General features: G+C 44.5%; 1 protein-coding gene across 1 annotated transcript in view; it reads left to right on the top strand.

The window, feature by feature from the left end:
* The first annotated feature begins 561 nt into the window (after positions 1-561).
* The window catches only part of il12rb2 (interleukin 12 receptor, beta 2a), a 64,408-nt gene continuing 46,001 nt past the window's right edge, over positions 562-18,968 (top strand). The window contains exons 1-3 of the mRNA XM_060920022.1: positions 562-693; positions 850-981; positions 4,632-4,871. Coding sequence (XP_060776005.1) covers positions 912-981; positions 4,632-4,871 — 310 coding nt within the window. The 5' untranslated portion in view covers positions 562-693; positions 850-911. The remainder of the gene's footprint in view (positions 694-849; positions 982-4,631; positions 4,872-18,968) is intronic.

The following is an 18,968-nucleotide window of genomic DNA, read 5'->3' on the forward strand; positions in this document are numbered from 1 at the left end:
TACCCAGTAGGTGGGTTGTGGGTTGTTTTCAGCCCAGCATTTTTTGAGTGCAGCTTCTCCCTTTTTCTTTTTTCTTTTTTAAATTTGAATCATGTGTGACTTCTATTTTATCCAATTATTTTAAAAACTGGAAGCTCAGGCAATAAAATTAACAGCCAAAAGATGCAACCCCCCCGATCGATCTATCTATCTATCTATCTATCTATCTATCTATCTATCTATCTATCTGTCTGTCTGTCTGTCTGTCTGTCTGTCGTCCCACATAGAATATCACATGTCCCAGCACTAAATCACTCTGAGTTGACTTTTACAGTGTTCATGTTCTCTTCAGTTGGACTTCAGTGGACACTCTTGGTGTTTTAATTCTCAGGAGTTTGCTTTTTTTGTTTCTTTAACCCTGGATTGCTGAGTTGTTTGGTTTGGATGAGATGTCAGTGCGTGTATTGCTTCAGAAGCTGTACATGCAAACTTCAAGTGAAGGAAAGGAAGGAACTGAGATGTTGAGGGCGCCACTTGTGAGGCGCGTGCCCGAGTTTCCCCGCTGCGTGCGTGTGCACGCGGTGAAGGCGCGAGCTTCACAATGACGCGTGTAGTAAAACGGAGCTGTTCATCTAAAGGCGTCTGTCTTTCACCACATAAGAGGGAGGAAACATATCTGAAGGCTACCACAAGCAGTCCGGACAGATGTCTCGGGTAAGTTATTACACCAAAAATGAGCAGTTTGTGGAAGTCTGAATTGGATTTATACACAGTTGTCTGGTCCTGTTCCTCTATAGCCTCCTGTGTGTGAATAATAAGCTTTCAGTCACTGAATCTTAAATCACTAAAGTTATTTGTGATGCTATTTAGCTCGGGCTGAGGTAAAGATTGATGGATGTAGATCTAAATAGCTGTTGGAGGAAGTGGATGCGATGTTTCCTGAAGGCAACGTCTGGTCCACCTTCATGTTTCTTCTACTCCTGATCACCGGAGCACCCACAGGTAAGAGTCGACTCCTGAGTCAAGCCCTGAGTCAACTCCTGAGTCAATTCGACACTTTACAGGGGTCACTATGCTCTCAGAAAAGACTGCATGAACTGAATTTTACCTTTCGACCCTGTAGGACAGGATAAGCGGCTACAGATAATGGATGGATGGATGGATGGATGGATGGATGGATGGACTTTTACATTAGAGCCAATCCAAAAAGCATTTTAGATTCCAAATATTAGTTTTCCAGAACAAAATTAGAAAGAAAGCAGCAGATTACATAAGAAACACTTTACAGACAGAAAACATAATGAAGGCTGCTGGGTTTTGGTGCAAAATGAAGAAGCGAGTGTGACAGTCAGTGTCCAGAAGAACTGGGGCTGGTTCTGTAAGATGCTCAGTAAAACCTACAGCTCATTTCCTTATCAAACTGCACTCACTGTACCTGAGACTACTATTTATTTATTTTTTTAAGCAAAGGGTCATCTCACACCAAATATTGACTTTGTTTCATTTATAACTGTTTACTGCTCTTTACAGTATTTTTTTTTAGTGTTAAAATATTTAATTTCATTATTTCTGAAGGAGTATTTTCTCTACAGCATTTCTTTGCATGTTTCTAAGACTTTTGTACACTACTATAATCTTTACTAATCTTTCACCTGGACAAGATTAAAGGTACATCAATGGACCTTTAAAAGTAAAATATTACAAGATACAGCACATACTATAAGTAAAGCTTAATTCTCTTTTTTTTCTGAGTGTTCTAAATCGCATTTCAAGTCAATATGACTTAAAGTTCTGCACATGGATGTTATTACTTTTTTAAAAATTATGGTACTTTTTACAGGTTACAGATTTGCAGTATGATTTGAATAAGTGCCATTTACTGCTTTTTAAATATGCAAATATTTTCACTTAGGCACCTTTTGGGACCCCTGTACCTAGGGGCCAATAAGTTTCTCTGAGTCAGTTTCATTACCTCCTGCTCTTTATATATTCCCGAGAGACCCTCTTTGTAGTCAAATATGTTAAAATGTGACTCTATGTGTCTGGTTATGAAATCAAAAACATCATGTTTTAATACTTTATGATTTTCCATGCATTCCTTGCTAATACATTATAAACTTTGTCCTTTAATGGTGATAAACTGTAAGACAGTGTAAACTACAGTGCTATAGAAGTCTCCAAGCTGATAGCTCAGAAGTTGATGATTAATTTTCTATAACAACAGCTCTGATAATCATGCCAGCTGTAAATCACAGGTTTGCATTAATGCACTCAATTCTGTCGTAACAATGTACATGTGGTTTTCTGTGGCACACGCTCCACATTAACAAATTTTATGCGTGTAATCATGGTGTGACATGGATGTTGTAAAGTCTTGTGTAAGGACACATTTATTTAACATTTCTGGAAGGAAGCTCCAGCGTCAGCACTTTGTACCAGTAAGCAGTATAATGTGCTGCTCTGTAATTAAGTTTTGCTAGGGTTCACTAATTGATGTAGTATAAGAGGAATAAAACACTTCTAGATGTGCTGATATTGGAAAATAATCAACATTGTCATGGTAACAATACTTTGCATCAGGCTGCATCATATCATCTCATCTCATTATCTCTAGCCGCTTTATCCTTCTACAGGGTCGCAGGCAAGCTGGAGCCTATCCCAGCTGACTACGGGCGAAAGGCAGGGTACACCCTGGACAAGTTGCCAGGTCATCACAGGGCTGACACATAGACACAGACAACCATTCACACTCACATTCACACCTACGGTCAATTTAGAGTCACCAGTTAACCTAACCTGCATGTCTTTGGACTGTGGGGGAAACCGGAGCACCCGGAGGAAACCCACGCGGACACGGGGAGAACATGCAAACTCCGCACAGAAAGGCCCTCGCCGGCCACGGGGCTCGAACCCGGACCTTCTTGCTGTGAGGCGATAGCACTGGCTTGACCGCTTTATTAGTATTCGCTAACACTACTGATTAGGGATGGGAATTGATAAGATTTTTACGATTCCGATTCCATTTTCGATTCTGCTTAACGATTCGGTTCTTTATCGATTCTCTTATCGATTCTCATTTGAAAAAAGAGGAGAACAAACAGGTCGATTAGCATCAACTTTGTTTAGTTTAGGAGTAACACACATGACCTTACAAACCCAACAGTGAATTACTCACATGTTAAACATTATTCTAATAGAAAATAAAATTCTCCTTTTTAAAAGGATATGTGAGATGAGCACTCAAAATACAACTGTCATAGACAAATACAATCAAGTAACTGTGCATTGTACAAATCTGCAAATACCAACTATGAAGAATTAACAATTCTTTTGCAGAAAAATTAGCATGTCTGCTTTTTCGGGAAGGATACGTGATCTTTCTGGACTAATGAAAGGAGAAGCTAGAGGCGGTAGTAGTGAACTAGAGCGAGTACTGCCAGCCTCTGAGTCAGTCAGACTCTGTCTCTCGTCGTCATCATGATCATCTTCTAAATGTAATGCATGAGAAGGCATTCATTTAATGTTAACTGTTAGTAATAGGTTTTACAAAGAAGCAAATGGCGCTAACATGATGTGTGTTACTTAATTACCTGCCGTAGTAACCGCAGAAGACATGCTAGCGTGGCTGCTGCTGCTGGGTTGAGATTCACCAGTTCAAAGCATGTCGAAAACGTGACATTCATTTAAAAGTATCGCATGCTGTGTGCGCAAATGTTTTTGCATATTACTCGTGTTCCCTCCCGACGATGTAATATCTACTTTGCAATGGCTGCAGGTCGCCCGGTTGTCATCTTTCCTTGAAAAATGCAGCCAAACTTTTGAGCGTTTAAACCGCTTGGTTGCCATGTTTACTGCTTACTGCATGCCGCTACGCACGTTGCGTAACTTGCGTAATATACATGACGTTAGTCGTGCCCGCTGGAATCGATAAGGGAATCGTTAGCAAATCTGGCAAACAATTCCATGGAATTGAAACACTGGGAACTGGTTCTCAACAAGAACCGGTTTTCGATTCCCATTCCTACTACTGATGAATGCTATACCGGCTGGAAGGTGACTTCATTGCTGCGCTGACGGTGCCAACTTGCAGTTAAGCTCTTGTTGACCTGCGAGTAGGCCTAGAGGGATACATTTTTGGTCCCTCCCACTATAAATCAAAATCTGATTGGTTAATTTATCTGTCACTTCCTACATAAACATACACTGCCATGGCCTTCTGTCCCGGCAATGAAGTCCTAACCAATGAGTGAGCCAGCTCGAAACTCTTCTCAGCCTAGACACAACAAACAAAAAAAATCTCATTGGATAACTAGACTTTAATGTTTTCAGGACAGTAACACTTTGAAGCAAATTTGATAGAAAATGAGGCCAAATTAGAATTAGAAGAGAATAATTACAATGAAATTATGAAAGATTGAAAGAAATTAAATATAACATTTGAAATGCTGATATGTTTGTGCTTCTCTGAAGGCCTAGAAGGCCCTGACGGTTCCCCTCTGTCGTATACACAGCATCACAATCCTGTTGGCATGAGGATACAGTGGTTTATGGTGTAGCAAAAGGTTTCATGAAGATTTAATGAAGTAAACTCATGAATGAAGATTTATCATCTTACATCAGCATCATTTTCGCTGTGTTTTCATGTTTTATAGAGAAGATATGCTCCGTGCACTCGAAGAACGAAGTCCACATGGGCTCGAGCTTCCAGATCTACTGCATCTTCAAGAAGGAATGCAACAGACTGATATACCAAGATGAAGTGTCCTTAAATTACAGCAGCTTGAACTCAACTGTGGTGATTATGAACATCGTGAATCTAACACGGACCACCACCTTCACGTGCAAATGTCACAACGAGCGAGAACCCTGTGGCACTGACATCGTTCCAGGGTGTACGTATGTTTATTCAACATAATGATTTCAATCCTTTCATTCTGTTCACTATCCCTCTTAGCAAAAGAACTCTGTTATATATTTAAGGGTTGCTAGGATTGTAAAAGGGTTCTTGTTAGGAATCCTGTTGGATAGAACCACCAAGATAAAACTGTAGAAGGGTTTGAGGTTTAACCTTTAAAAAAAGCCTGTGCTTATTAATTACTATTGGTTGTCCCATGTCACCTTCTCTTATTTAAGAGCACATATAAGTCTATAATTAATTTTAAAATGCCCATTTTATCCTATCGGCATTACATTACAGTCATTTAGCAGACGCTCTTATCCAGGGTGATGTACAACATACCCAGAGCAGCCCGGGGAGTAGGTGGGGATGAGATGCCTTACTCAAGGGCATTTCAGCCATTCCTGCTGGTCTTGGGAATCAAACTGGTGATCTTTTAATCTCACAGCTGCTTCTCTAACCATTAGGCCATGACGTCCTCCAACTGACTTATGCATTATATGTAATATACACAATATAAGTTGGAGATGGGGTTTAGGCATGGTTCTTAGAGGCTTTTTTTTTTAAATCACTTACCACTCAGTCCACTCATTCTGTTGATCTGAACATAATCTCTTAAAAATGAAGTCAAGCACATAACATGGAAAAGCCATTAGTTAAAACATTGTCATCTAATATGATGAAAACCATGGCCTAAAAGTTAGAGAAGCAGCTTTGAGACTAAAAGGTTGCTGGTTTGATTCCCAGGACCAGCAGGAATGGCTGAAGTGCCCTTGAGCAAGGCACCTAACCCCCACCTGCTCTGGGTATGTTGTATGTTACTCTTGATAAGAGCGCCTGCTAAATGTCATTAATGTAATATCACTTTTACTTTTATTATCACTTTCAGTAAGACTTTTGTCATGAACAGACAAAATGCAAACATTAAAGGAAAACACTGACCTCATCTCTATCTACCAGATCTGTAGCACATATGTGATTATCATGGTTGACAATTTTGATTTTTCTTCTTTTTTTTAAAGGAAAAGCTACATGGGAAATATAAGGCTAGTTTTTGATATTTAAGTGAAATATGTATTTTTCTAGAATTCACTTTGTCCAGCGAATTCTCTAAAAATATACAACCCCGATTCCAAAAAAGTTGGGACAAAGTACAAATTGTAAATAAAAACGGAATGCAATGATGTGGAAGTTTCAAAATTCCATATTTTATTCAGAATAGAACATAGATGACATATCAAATGTTTAAACTGAGAAAATGTATCATTTAAAGAGAAAAATTAGGTGATTTTAAATTTCATGACAACAACACATCTCAAAAAAGTTGGGACAAGGCCATGTTTACCACTGTGAGACATCCCCTTTTCTCTTTACAACAGTCTGTAAACGTCTGGGGACTGAGGAGACAAGTTGCTCAAGTTTAGGGATAGGAATGTTAACCCATTCTTGTCTAATGTAGGATTCTAGTTGCTCAACTGTCTTAGGTCTTTTTTGTCGTATCTTCCGTTTTATGATGCGCCAAATGTTTTCTATGGGTGAAAGATCTGGACTGCAGGCTGGCCAGTTCAGTACCCGGACCCTTCTTCTACACAGCCATGATGCTGTAATTGATGCAGTATGCAGTTTGGCATTGTCATGTTGGAAAATGCAAGGTCTTCCCTGAAAGAGACGTCATCTGGATGGGAGCATATGTTGCTCTAGAACCTGGATATACCTTTCAGCATTGATGGTGTCTTTCCAGATGTGTAAGCTGCCCATGACACACGCACTAATGCAACCCCATACCATCAGAGATGCAGGCTTCTGAACTGCGCGCTGATAACAACTTAGGTCGTCCTTCTCCTCTTTAGTCCAAATGACACGGCGTCCCTGATTTCCATAAAGAACTTCAAATTTTGATTCGTCTGACCACAGAACAGTTTTCCACTTTGCCACAGTCCATTTTAAATGAGCCTTGGCCCAGAGAAGACGTCTGCGCTTCTGGATCATGTTTAGATACGGCTTCTTCTTTGAACTATAGAGTTTTAGCTGGCAACAGCGGATGGCACGGTGAATTGTGTTCACAGATAATGTTCTCTGGAAATATTCCTGAGCCCATTTTGTGATTTCCAATACAGAAGCATGCCCATATGTGATGCAGTGCCATCTAAAGGCCCGAAGATCACGGGCACCCAGTATGGTTTTCCGGCCTTGACCCTTACGCACAGAGATTCTTCCAGATTCTCTGAATCTTTTGATGATATTATGCACTGTAGATGATGATATGTTCAAACTCTTTGCAATTTTACACTGTCAAACTTCTTTCTGATATTGCTCCACTATTTGTCGGCGCAGAATTAGGGGGATTGGTGATCCTCTTCCCATCTTTACTTCTGAGAGCTGCTGCCACTCCAAGATGCTCTTTTTATACCCAGTCATGTTAATGACCTATTGCCAATTGACCTAATGAGTTGCAATTTGGTCCTCCAGCTGTTCCTTTTTTGTACCTTTAACTTTTCCAGCCTCTTATTGCCCCTGTCCCAACTTTTTTGAGATGTGTTGCTGTCATGACATTTCAAATGAGCCAATATTTGGCATGAAATTTCAAAACGTCTCACTTTCGACATTTGATATGTTGTCTATGTTCTATTGTGAATATCTCGTCTCGTCTTCTTCCGCTTTATCCGGGACCGGGTCGCGGAGGCAGCAGTCTAAGCAGGGAAGCCCAAACTTCCCTTTCCCCAGACACCTCGGCCAGCTCCTCGGGAAGAACACCGAGGCGTTCCCAGGCCAGCCGAGAGACATAGTCCCTCCAGCGTGTCCTGGGTCTTCCCCGGGGCCTCCTCCCGGGGGGACATGCCTGGAACACCTCCCCAGGGAGGCGTCCAGGAGGCATCCGAAAAAGATGCCCGAGCCACCTCAGCTGATTCCTCTCGATGTGGAGCAGCAGCGGCTCTACTCCGAGCTCCTCCCGAGTGACTGTGCTTCTCACCCTATCTCTAAGGGAGCGCCCAGCCACCCTGCGAAGGAAACTCATTTCGGCCGCTTGTATCCGCGATCTTGTCCTTTCGGTCATTACCCAAAGCTCATGACCATAGGTGAGAGTCGGAACGTAGATCGACCGGTAAATTGAGAGCTTCGCCTTTTGGCTCAGCTCCTTCTTCACCACAACGGACCGGTAAAGCGACCGCATCACTGCGGAGGCTGCACCGATCCGCCTGTCGATCTCACGCTCCATCCTTCCCTCACTCGTGAACAAGATCCCGAGATACTTAAACTCCTCCACTTGAGGCAGAACTTCTCCACCAACCTGGAGAGGGCAAGCCACCCTTTTCCGGTCGAGAACCATGGCCTCGGACTTGGAGGTGCTGATTCTCATCCCAGCCGCTTCACACTCGACTGCAAACCGCCCCAGTGCATGCTGAAGGTCCTGGTTTGAAGAAGCCAACAGGACAACATCATCCGCAAAAAGCAGAGATGAAATCCTGTGGTTCCCAAACAGGATTCCTTCTGGCCCCTGGCTGCGCCTAGAAATTCTGTCCATAAAAATTATGAACAGAACCGGTGACAAAGGGCAGCCCTGCCGGAGTCCAACATGCACTGGGAACAGGTCTGACTTACTGCCGGCAATGCGAACCAGACTCCTGCTCCGTTCGTACAGGGACCGGACAGCCCTTAGCAAAGAGCCCCGAACCCCATACTCCCGAAGCACCCCCCACAGAATACTACGGGGGACACGGTCGAATGCCTTCTCCAGATCCACAAAGCACATGTGGACTGGTTGGGCAAACTCCCATGAACCCTCGAGCACCCTATGAAGGGTATAGAGCTGGTCCAGTGTTCCGCGACCAGGACGAAAACCGCATTGTTCCTCCTGGATCCGAGGTTCGACTATTGGTCGAATTCTCCTCTCCAGTACCCTGGAGTAAACCTTCCCTGGGAGGCTGAGAAGTGTGATTCCCCTATAATTGGGGCACACTCTCCGGTCCCCTTTCTTAAAAAGAGGGACCACCACCCCAGTCTGCCACTCCAGAGGCACTGTCCCTGACCGCCACGCGATGTTGCAGAGGCGTGTCAACCAAGACAGCCCCACAACATCCAGAGACTTGAGATACTCAGGGCGGATCTCATCCACCCCCGGTGCCTTGCCACCGAGGAGCTTGCAAACCACCTCAGTGACTTCGGCTTGGGTAATGGACGAGTCCACCTCTGAGTCATCAGCCTCAGTCTCCTCAGTGGAAGACATGACGGTGGGATTGAGGAGATCCTCAAAGTATTCCTTCCACCGCCCGACAATGTCCCCAGTCGAGGTCAACAGCTCCCCACCCGCACTGTAAACAGTGTTGGCAGAGTACTGCTTCCCCCTCCTGAGGCGCCGGACGGTTTGCCAGAATTTCTTCGAGGCCGACCGATAGTCCTTCTCCATGGCCTCCCCGAACTCCTCCCAGTTCCGAGTTTTTGCCTCCGCAACTGCCCGAGCTGCAGCACGCCTGGCCTGCCGATACCCGTCAGCTGCCTCGGGAGTCCTGGAGGTTAACATGGCCCGATAGGACTCCTTCTTCAGCTTGACGGCATCCCTTACTTCTGGTGTCCACCACCGGGTTCGGGGATTGCCGCCACGACAGGCACCGGAGACCTTGCGGCCACAGCTCTGAACAGCTGCGTCCACAATGGAGGTAGAGAACATGGTCCACTCAGACTCAATGTCCCCCGCCTCCCTCGGAAGCTGGGAAAAGCTCTCCCGGAGGTGGGAGTTAAAGACCTCCCCGACAGAGTGCTCGGCCAGACGTTCCCAGCAGACCCTCACCATACGTTTGGGCCTGCCAGGTCTGTCCAGCTTCCTCCTCCGCCAGCGGATCCAACTCACCACCAGGTGGTGATCAGTTGACAGCTCAGCCCCTCTCTTCACCCGAGTGTCCAAGACATAGGGCCGGAGATCAGATGAAACGACTACAAGGTCTATCATTGACCTCCGACCTAAGGTGTCCTGGTGCCACGTGCACTTATGGACACCCCTATGCTCGAACATGGTGTTCGTTATGGACAAACCATGACTAGCACAGAAGTCCAATAACAAAACACCACTCGGGTTCAGATCGGGGAGGCCGTTCCTCCCAACCACGCCCCTCCAGGTGTCACTGTCATCTCCCACGTGAGCATTGAAGTCCCCCAGTAACACAATGGAGTCCCCAGTCTGAGCACTCCTCAGTACCTCTCCCAGGGACTCCAAGAAGGCCGGATACTCTATACTGCTATTTGGGCCATAGGCACAAACAACAGCAAGAGCCCTCTCCCCAATCCGAAGGCGCAGCGAGGCGACCCTCTCGTTCACTGGGGTAAACTCCAACACATGGCGGCTGAGCTGGGGAGCTATAAGCAAGCCCACACCAGCCCGCCGCCGCTCACCACGGGCGACTCCAGAGAAGTGGAGAGTCCAGCCCCTCTCGAGGAGCTGGGTTCCAGAGCCCAAGCTGTGCGTGGAGGTGAGCCCGACTATCTCTAGCCGGTACCTCTCAACCTCCCGCACAAGCTCAGGCTCTTTCCCCCCCAGCGAAGTGACATTCCATGTCCCAACAGCCAGCCGCTGTGTCCGGGGATCAGGTCGTCGAGGCCCCTGCCTTCGACTGCCACCCAATCCACATTGCACCAGTCCCCTACTGCTACCTCTGTGGGTGGTGAACCCACAGGAGGTCGGGCCCACGTCAGCTCTTCGGGCTGAGCCCGGCCGGGCCCCATGGGCAAAGGCCCGGCCACCAAGCGCTCGCATACGAGCCCCAACCCCGGGCCTGGCTCCAGGGTGGGGCCCCGGCTGCGTCATCCCGGGCGACGTCACGGTCCTCGGATTTTTCTCCATAGGGGTTTTGGTGAACTGCTCTTAGTCTGGCCTGTCACCTAGGACCTGTCTGCCTTGGGAAACCCTGACAGGGGCATAATGCCCCCGACAACATAGCTCCTAGGATCATTCAAGCACACAAACCCCTCCACCACAATAAGGTGGCAGTTCAAGGAGGGGTCTATTGTGAATATAATATCAGTTTTTGAGATTTGTAAATTATTGCATTCCGTTTTTATTTACAATTTGTACTTTCTCCCAACTTTTTTGGAATCGGGGTTGTAAAAAAAAAATTGCCGTCTATTAACAGAATTTAATTTATCTCTAAATCTATATCATTAGTCCTTTCAGAGATGTGACTACATTTTCAGAGATTGTAGTCATTGTGTTTATCTGTTACACAGACATACATTACATCAGTGGCGAAGCGTTATTACTAGAGCTGGGACTTGAGCTCAGCCAAAACTTAGCCAGACACAGCAAAACAGCAACAGGGCAAAGGATTTTGTAAGGGATTATCGGCCAGGTTGCTCCATTGTATGTAGTTGTTGATGCTGATTTTTAAAGTAACTCAGTAAATTATAGAGGGAAATGAATACTTAAGTCTGAGTGAAAAATACTGTAGCAAGCGTGCAGCGTGGAAGAAGAGTCTGGAGACAGAAATCTTAGTTTCTCGGTCATTAGCCTGTGCTACTTGCTCTCGATATCACTGGCTTGACCGCTTTATTAGTATTTGCCAACACTACTGATAAACGCTACACTGGCTGGAAGGTGACTTCACTGCTGCGCTGACGGCGCTGACTCGCAGTTAAGCTCACATTGGCCTTCGAATAGGCCGAGGGCAATAAATTTTTGGTCCCTCCCACTATAAATCAAAATCTGATTGGTTAATTCATCTGTCACTTCCTACATAAACATACACTGCCATGGCCTTCTGTCCCAGCAATGAAGTCCGAACCAATGAGTGAGCAGCTCTAAACTCTTCTCAGCCTAGAGACAACAAAAAAAAAAAATCTCATTGGATAACTCGATTTTAATGTTTTCAGGACAGTAACACTTTGAAGCAAATTTGATAGAAAATGAGGCCGAATTAGAAGAGAATAATTACAATGAAATTATGAAGAATGAAAGAAATTAAATATAACATTTGAAATGCAGATATGCTTGGGCCTTCTCTGAAGGACTAGAAAGCCCTGATGGTTCCCGTCCGCATTGCATACATTACATAGCATATACCATGTAATAATGTGGGTTTAATTGCACTTGAATGCCACAACAGTTCAAGAAAGCATGCATATATATATATATATATATATATATATATATATATATATATATATATATTTATTTATTTATTTATTTTTTTTTTTTACTGTATTTATCACTAGTGTTAAGCCACGCAAAAGTTCAAACAGCTTTGATAAAACACTCATGTTTGTTTCATCATAATCAATGTATTATATAAGACATTAATATTCAACATCCGATACTGAGCATAGACTTGGCAAACCATTCAGCTCTCTTTTGGTAATACATAAGCTATCGGTTTCGTGTGAAGACAGTTTCAGATCGAAAGTGTTTTTCATCACTCAGAAAAGTAGCCTAAAGACTTTAAATGTTACAAAGGTGTTGCATGAACTGAAAACTTGCTGGTGAAACAGAATTTAAAAATAGGCCAGGGCAGGAGTGTGACAATGGGGTGGCAGCTGTGAAAACCAGTGTGATATGTGCAAAAACGTGCACATATACACGTGTAAAAAGTATGCAGAAATGCACGTGAGCATAAATATATACACAAACATACACACATGCATGTTCACATCCATAGATGTGTATATCTGTATAGACAAACACATACTGACACCCATGCATATAAACATAGACATACGCAAGCACGTACTCGTAAACATAGACATGTACATACACACATAAATAGCAACACATACACACACATATATACAAACAGAGATATGCATTTGGTACACCACGTACACTGCCTGGCATTTCGTCAACAACCTTATGCAACGTCACAACATTTACTTCCATCCAGAGTTGCATAATTTTTTTTTTTTGCTGAGATCTTGTATTAATGATGGGAGAGTCGAACCACTCTGTAAAGTCTTCTCCAGCACGTCCTGACATCCTGAAGACGTTCAATGGGGTTAAGGTCAGGACTCTGTGGTGGTGAATTCATGTGTGAAAATGATTCCTCATGCGTCCTTAACCACTCTCTTACAATTTGAACCCTAATTTTATGCCCTCACCATCAGGGAAGAAAAGCTCCATTGATATGATAATAACCTGGTCATTCAGTACATTCAGGTCATCAGCTGACTTCATTTTATTGCCATATAACGTCAAGTCAAGTTTATTTGTATAGCGCTTTTAACAATAAACATTGTCACAAAGCACCTTTACAGAATTTGAATGACTTTAAACATGAGCTAATTTTATCCCTAATCTATCCCCAATGATCAGGCCTGTGGTGACAGTGGCAAGGAAAAACTCCCTCAGACGACATGAGGAAGAAACCTCGAAAGGAACCAGACTCAAAAGGGAACCCATCCTCATTTGGGCAATAACAGACAACATGACTATAACATTAACAGTTTTAACATGAAGTCAGTTTCATTGATGTTATAAACTCTTCATTGATGGAAACTTGAGTGCAAAACTGTTCATGACAACTGCAGTCCTAAAGTTAGCGAGTCAACTGTAGTCCTCAGCCATAAAAGCATTACTGTAAGCGTCCAGAGTGTCTTCCAAGTGTGACTTTCGACTGTCCATATGGGGCCGTCCTCCACAGGAGTGATGTGATGAGACTCCAGCCAGATGTAGGGCATCAGGATGGATCAGGCAAGTCTGAGGAGCAGAAGAGGTCAGCATCTCAATCTCAGGATTGACATGTAACTCAGATGGGGGGAGAGAGAGAGAGAGAGAGAGAGAGAGAAAACACAGGTTGTTAGGTCTGCCCAATGTCACCTGATAGCAATGGAAAATGTTGCTGAGCCTCGACCTGACCAACTGAAGTAACCACAGATCATAACACTGCCTCTAGAGGCTTGTACAGTGGCCACTATGTGTGATGGGTGCATTGCTTCATCACACATAGTGATGAAGCAAGCTTCTTACTCTGACACACCCATCGCTCTGGAATAGAGTAAATCCGGACTCAGACCACATGATCTTTTTTCCATTGCTTCAGTTTGCTCCTTAGCAAAGTGAAGCCTTTTCTCCTGATTAGTCTCATTAACAAGTGGTTTTCATATGGCTATAGAGCTGTTTATTCCCAATCCTGTGAGTTCTCATCACGTTGTGTGTGTGGAAATGCTCTTACTTTGACTATTAAACATAGCCGTGAGTTCTCCTGTCGATTTTTTATGATTCGACTTCAAGTGTTTAAGTGACCTCTGATCATGGTCAGTCAAGATTTTTTCTGACCACATTTTTTCCATGAAGTTGATGGTTCATCACTAACCTTCCAGGTTTTAATAATGCATTGGACAATTTTTAACCCAATTCCAGTCATTTCAGCAATCTCCTGAGTTTTGTTTGCTTGATGCAGGCCAATAATTTGACCTTCTGAAACACTGTAACATCTTTTCCATGACCACAGGATACGTCTTCCGATATGGCTGTTTAAGAATTGAGAAGCTACTCACTGCATCAGTTACAGTTAAAAGAATTGTTGCCAGCTCACACACATTAATCATTGCAGTAATTATCCAGTCAAAGGATCTTAAATATTTGCTTATTTAAATTCAAATTGTGACCTTTTTTTTTGCCCAGGCAGCATACACACACACACACACACACACACACACACACATAACCGTACACAAGTTTGTGTTACTAACATCGAAAAACAAGTTAAATTTTTTGGAAATCAATCAATACATATTGATGGAAATTTATTTTCTGCTGAATGCTGTTGGTGGCAAGAATTTGTGGCTAGAATACAAACGGCACTGTGTTGTTACCTGGCTAATGGTGACAGCATCATTCTTTTTCCTAAGCTAAGTGTATAACCTTATGTGCCAGTACTTATATGGAACTGGACTTTCAGAATCATAAGAAACTGCTTTTTTTTTTTACTTTAATAAGTCCCACATTACTGGAGAGGACATTTTTGACAGAAAGTCTCACCTCATCTCATTATCTCTAGCCTCTTTATCCTGTTCTACAGGGTCGCAGGCAAGCTGGAGCCTATCCCAGCTGACTACGGGCGAAAGGCGGGGTACACCCTGGACAAGTCGCCAGGTCATCACAGGGCTGACACACAGACACAGACAACCATTCACACTCACACCTATGGTCAATTTAGAGTCACCAGTTAACCTAACCTGCATGTCTTTGGACTGTGGGAGAAACCGGAGCACCCAGAGGAAACCCACGCGGACACGGGGAGAACATGCAAACTCCGCACAGAAAGGCCCCCACCGGCCACAGGGCTCGAACCTGGACCCTCTTGCTGTGAGGCGACAGCGCTAACCACTACACCACCGTGCCGCCTTGACAGAAAGTTACCTTATTAAATATACCCTTGTTAACCTAGGACAGTGTTGTAGTTGGGTCCCTAAACCTCAAGTCCAAGTCCAGTCTCGAGTCCAATATTGATCCAAGTCTGAGTCGAGTCCAACACTCCAACCGTACCATTTGAGGGTGGCTGTTTTAGCACCATTAACATTAGTTTGATCCTGAACATGACGTACGTATGAACAGGTGAATGTGCTTCTCTTTGTCAGGGAGTGCGAAGTATCCTGTCAGAGATGGTTGGGAGACGGATGTAAGTGCAGAAGGTCTCATCTCATCTTATTATCTCTAGCCGCTTTATCCTTCTACAGGGTCGCAGGCAAGCTGGAGCCTATCCCAGCTGACTACGGGTGAAAGGCGGGGTACACCCTGGACAAGTCGCCAGGTCATCACAGGGCTGACACATAGACACAGACAACCATTCACACTCACATTCACACCTACGGTCAATTTAGAGTCACCAGTTAACCTAACCTGCATGTCTTTGGACTGTGGGGGAAACCGGAGCACCCGGAGGAAACCCACGCGGACACGGGGAGAACATGCAAACTCCCCACAGAAAGGCCCTCGTCGGCCACGGGGCTCGAACCCGGACCTTCTTGCTGTGAGGCGACAGTGCTAACCACTACACCACCGTGCCGCCCTAGTGCAGAAGGTGTGTTTATTAATACAAGTGAAGATGGTAAACAATCCAGAACAGCAGGCAAAATCGTAAAACAGTGAAACAGGCAATAGGTCGAATGAGGCACAAACAGGCTATCATAGACTTGGCAGAATCAAAGATGAGAAACAGGAAATCAGGGATCAGGAAACCAAACAAGGAAATAAGGCTCAGTAATGTGTCAGCAATGCAACTCAATACTTCGTAAAGTAAGTGTGTTTTCACAGTTTTTATATCAGCGCACTGATTGCACCTTAATCCGGTGCAGGTGCGAGTCGTTTACAGCGCTCTGTCCAGAGCGTGCCCCAGAGTCTATCTGATGCATGCACCAAGGTGCACAGGTGTGACACTCTTGCACAAAATTAGTACAAAAATTTATGTAGATGTAAATATAAATATATTATGCCAAATTATTATGCCATGTTACAAAAAATAAAGAAAAAATCCAAGTCCTCGTCTCCAATTTACGAGTCCGAATGCAGTTAATGCACGAGTCCGAGTGCAAGTCCGAGTCATCAGTGCTCAAGTCCAAGTCAAGTCACAAGTCCTTAAAATTAGGGCACGAGTCAGACTTGAGTCCGAGTCTCAGACTCGAGTACTACAAGCCTGCCCTATGAGAACCCATTTGTGGTCAACTTTGTTAGCAATACATTTTTCAAGTGTGAAATGAGGCTCCAGCTAAACTATTCAGGAACTGTAAGATCACATAATATTAGGATTGGCAACCTCTTCAAACAAGACCAAATAAGGTTGGAACATAAAAAATGGTCAAAAATGGGGTTACTTAATAGTACAACAGGCTGGTGTGTGCACGTATTCAAACGAATGGCTAATTTGCAGGTGGGATGGTATTAGTTCTTCATGCAGAGATAATCCTCATTTCACAAGTGCTTATTGTAAGAAAGAAAAAAAGAAAGAAAGCACAACTTTATTCATCACACACTTGTGAAATTTCCTCTCTGCATTTAACCCATCTGAAGCAGTGAACACACACATGAGCAATGAGCACACACACATACCCAGAGCTGTGGGCAGCCATGCTAACAGCGCCCAGGGACCATTTGGGAGTTAGGTGCCTTGCTCAAGGGCACCTCAGCCCAAGGCTGTCCCATATTAACCTAACCACATGTCTTTGGACCATGGGGGAAACCGGAGCACCCGGAGGAAACCCATGCAGACACGGGGAGAACATGCAAACTCCACACAGAAAGGCCCTCGCCGGCCGCTGGGCTCAAACCCAGAACCTTCTTGCTGTGAAGCGACCATGCTGACCACTTACCCACCGTGCCCCATGTACTTCAGTAATACTTGATCCATCCACTTTGGTACCCTGACTGTGAAACAATCCGCATACACATGCTTACACTTACACACAGGCATGAACATAAACCTATATATATAGACACACATGCTTACACATATAGATGTATACACACATACACATATTGAGGTATTTCACCTGACGTCACAGGGTCACGTGACGCCCCGGTGTCCGCCATTTTGAAGGTCAAGCTAGCTAATGTCAACAACATAGTAGCTAGTATGTTACTGTAGCAATGTTTACGTTCAGTCATTTGGATGACTGTTAAAACCTTTCAGTCTCAAGTTTTTCCTTTACTGTATTTACTAGTTTACTGTAATTATGATCCGACAGCTATTTACACCGGATCCAGTGTAAATAGCTGCCGGAGCGCGCTCCGGCTTGCTCCCCCTCAAATTAAGCAGCGCGCTCCGGCTTGCTCCCGGAGTGCTCCAGCCGAGGTTCCGGAGCGCGCTCCGGCTTGCTCCCCCTCAAATTAAGCAGCGCGCTCCGGCTTGCTCCCGGAGTGCTCCGGCCGAGGTTCCGGAGCGCACTCCGGCTTGCTCCCCCTCAAATTAAGCAGCGCGCTCCGGCTTGCTCCTGGAGTGCGCTGCTTAATTTGAGGGGGAGCAAGCCGGAGCGCGCTCCGGCAGCTATTTACACCAGATCCGGTGTAAATAGCTGCCGGATCATAATTACAGTAAACTAGTAAATACAGTAAAGGAAAAACTTGAGACTGAAAGGTTTTAACAGTCATCCAAATGACTGAACGTAAACATTGCTACAGTAACATACTAGCTACTGTGTTGTTGACATTAGCTAGTGCTAACAGCTAGCTGCTAGTACACTGCTACAACACAGACACCGACCCTAATAATACAGTTCTTGGTCATTGCCTGGTAACAGCAAATTTATAACGGGCCATGTCTCAACAGACTAAGAAGTTATTTCAATGACATTTAATAACATTTTGTTTATCCTGAGGACCGAAAGTAAATGAAAATGTGAACAAACCTTAGCTGTAATAAGATGGCGACCACCGGCTCCAGGGACGACCTGCTGATGTAGGCATCTTACCCAGCCTGACACAAAATATTTGTAGGCATCCAAACTCTTATACGCTTTCAGATCAATACCTGTGTATGGTGATGGGTTTTTAACGACATAGGTATACAGATCATGTGGGCCGAAGTCAGGTAAAGACGAGGGCTTCGTGTACTTCCGTACGTCAGTGAACAATCCTGGTGGAAGCAGGTAAACGTCGTTCTCTAAGCCTGCTAACCTCAATTTTTGCAAATACCTCTCCCTCTGCTCACCCTGTAAATGCCCTACGTCGCTGGATAGTGAAGGTGTTTTCTGCATCTCGCTCCTTTTTCTTTTATGTTTTTCGTTTGTCGCCTTCCTTGCATTCAAACTGATTCGAGCCATGACGTCCAAAATGGCAGCCTAACGATGCATCACATGACTTGGTCAAGTGGGTGAAAAACCTCAATATATCCATCCATTATCTGTAACCACTTATCCTGTACAGGGTCGCAGGCAAGCTGGAGCCTATCCCAGCTGACTACGGGCGAAAGGCAGGGTACACCCTGGACAAGTCACCAGGTCATCACAGGGCTGCCACATAGAGACAAACAACCATTTACACTCACATTCACACCTACGGTCGATTAGAGCCACCAATTAACCTAATCTGCATGTCTTTGGGGGAAACCGGAGCGCCTGGAGGAAACCCACGCAGACTCCACACAGAAAGGCCCTCAAACCCAGGACCTTCTTGCTGTGA

The sequence above is a fragment of the Neoarius graeffei genome, chromosome 4 (genome assembly GCF_027579695.1).
Source record: "Neoarius graeffei isolate fNeoGra1 chromosome 4, fNeoGra1.pri, whole genome shotgun sequence".
In the NCBI taxonomy this organism is placed as follows: Eukaryota; Metazoa; Chordata; class Actinopteri; order Siluriformes; family Ariidae; genus Neoarius; species Neoarius graeffei.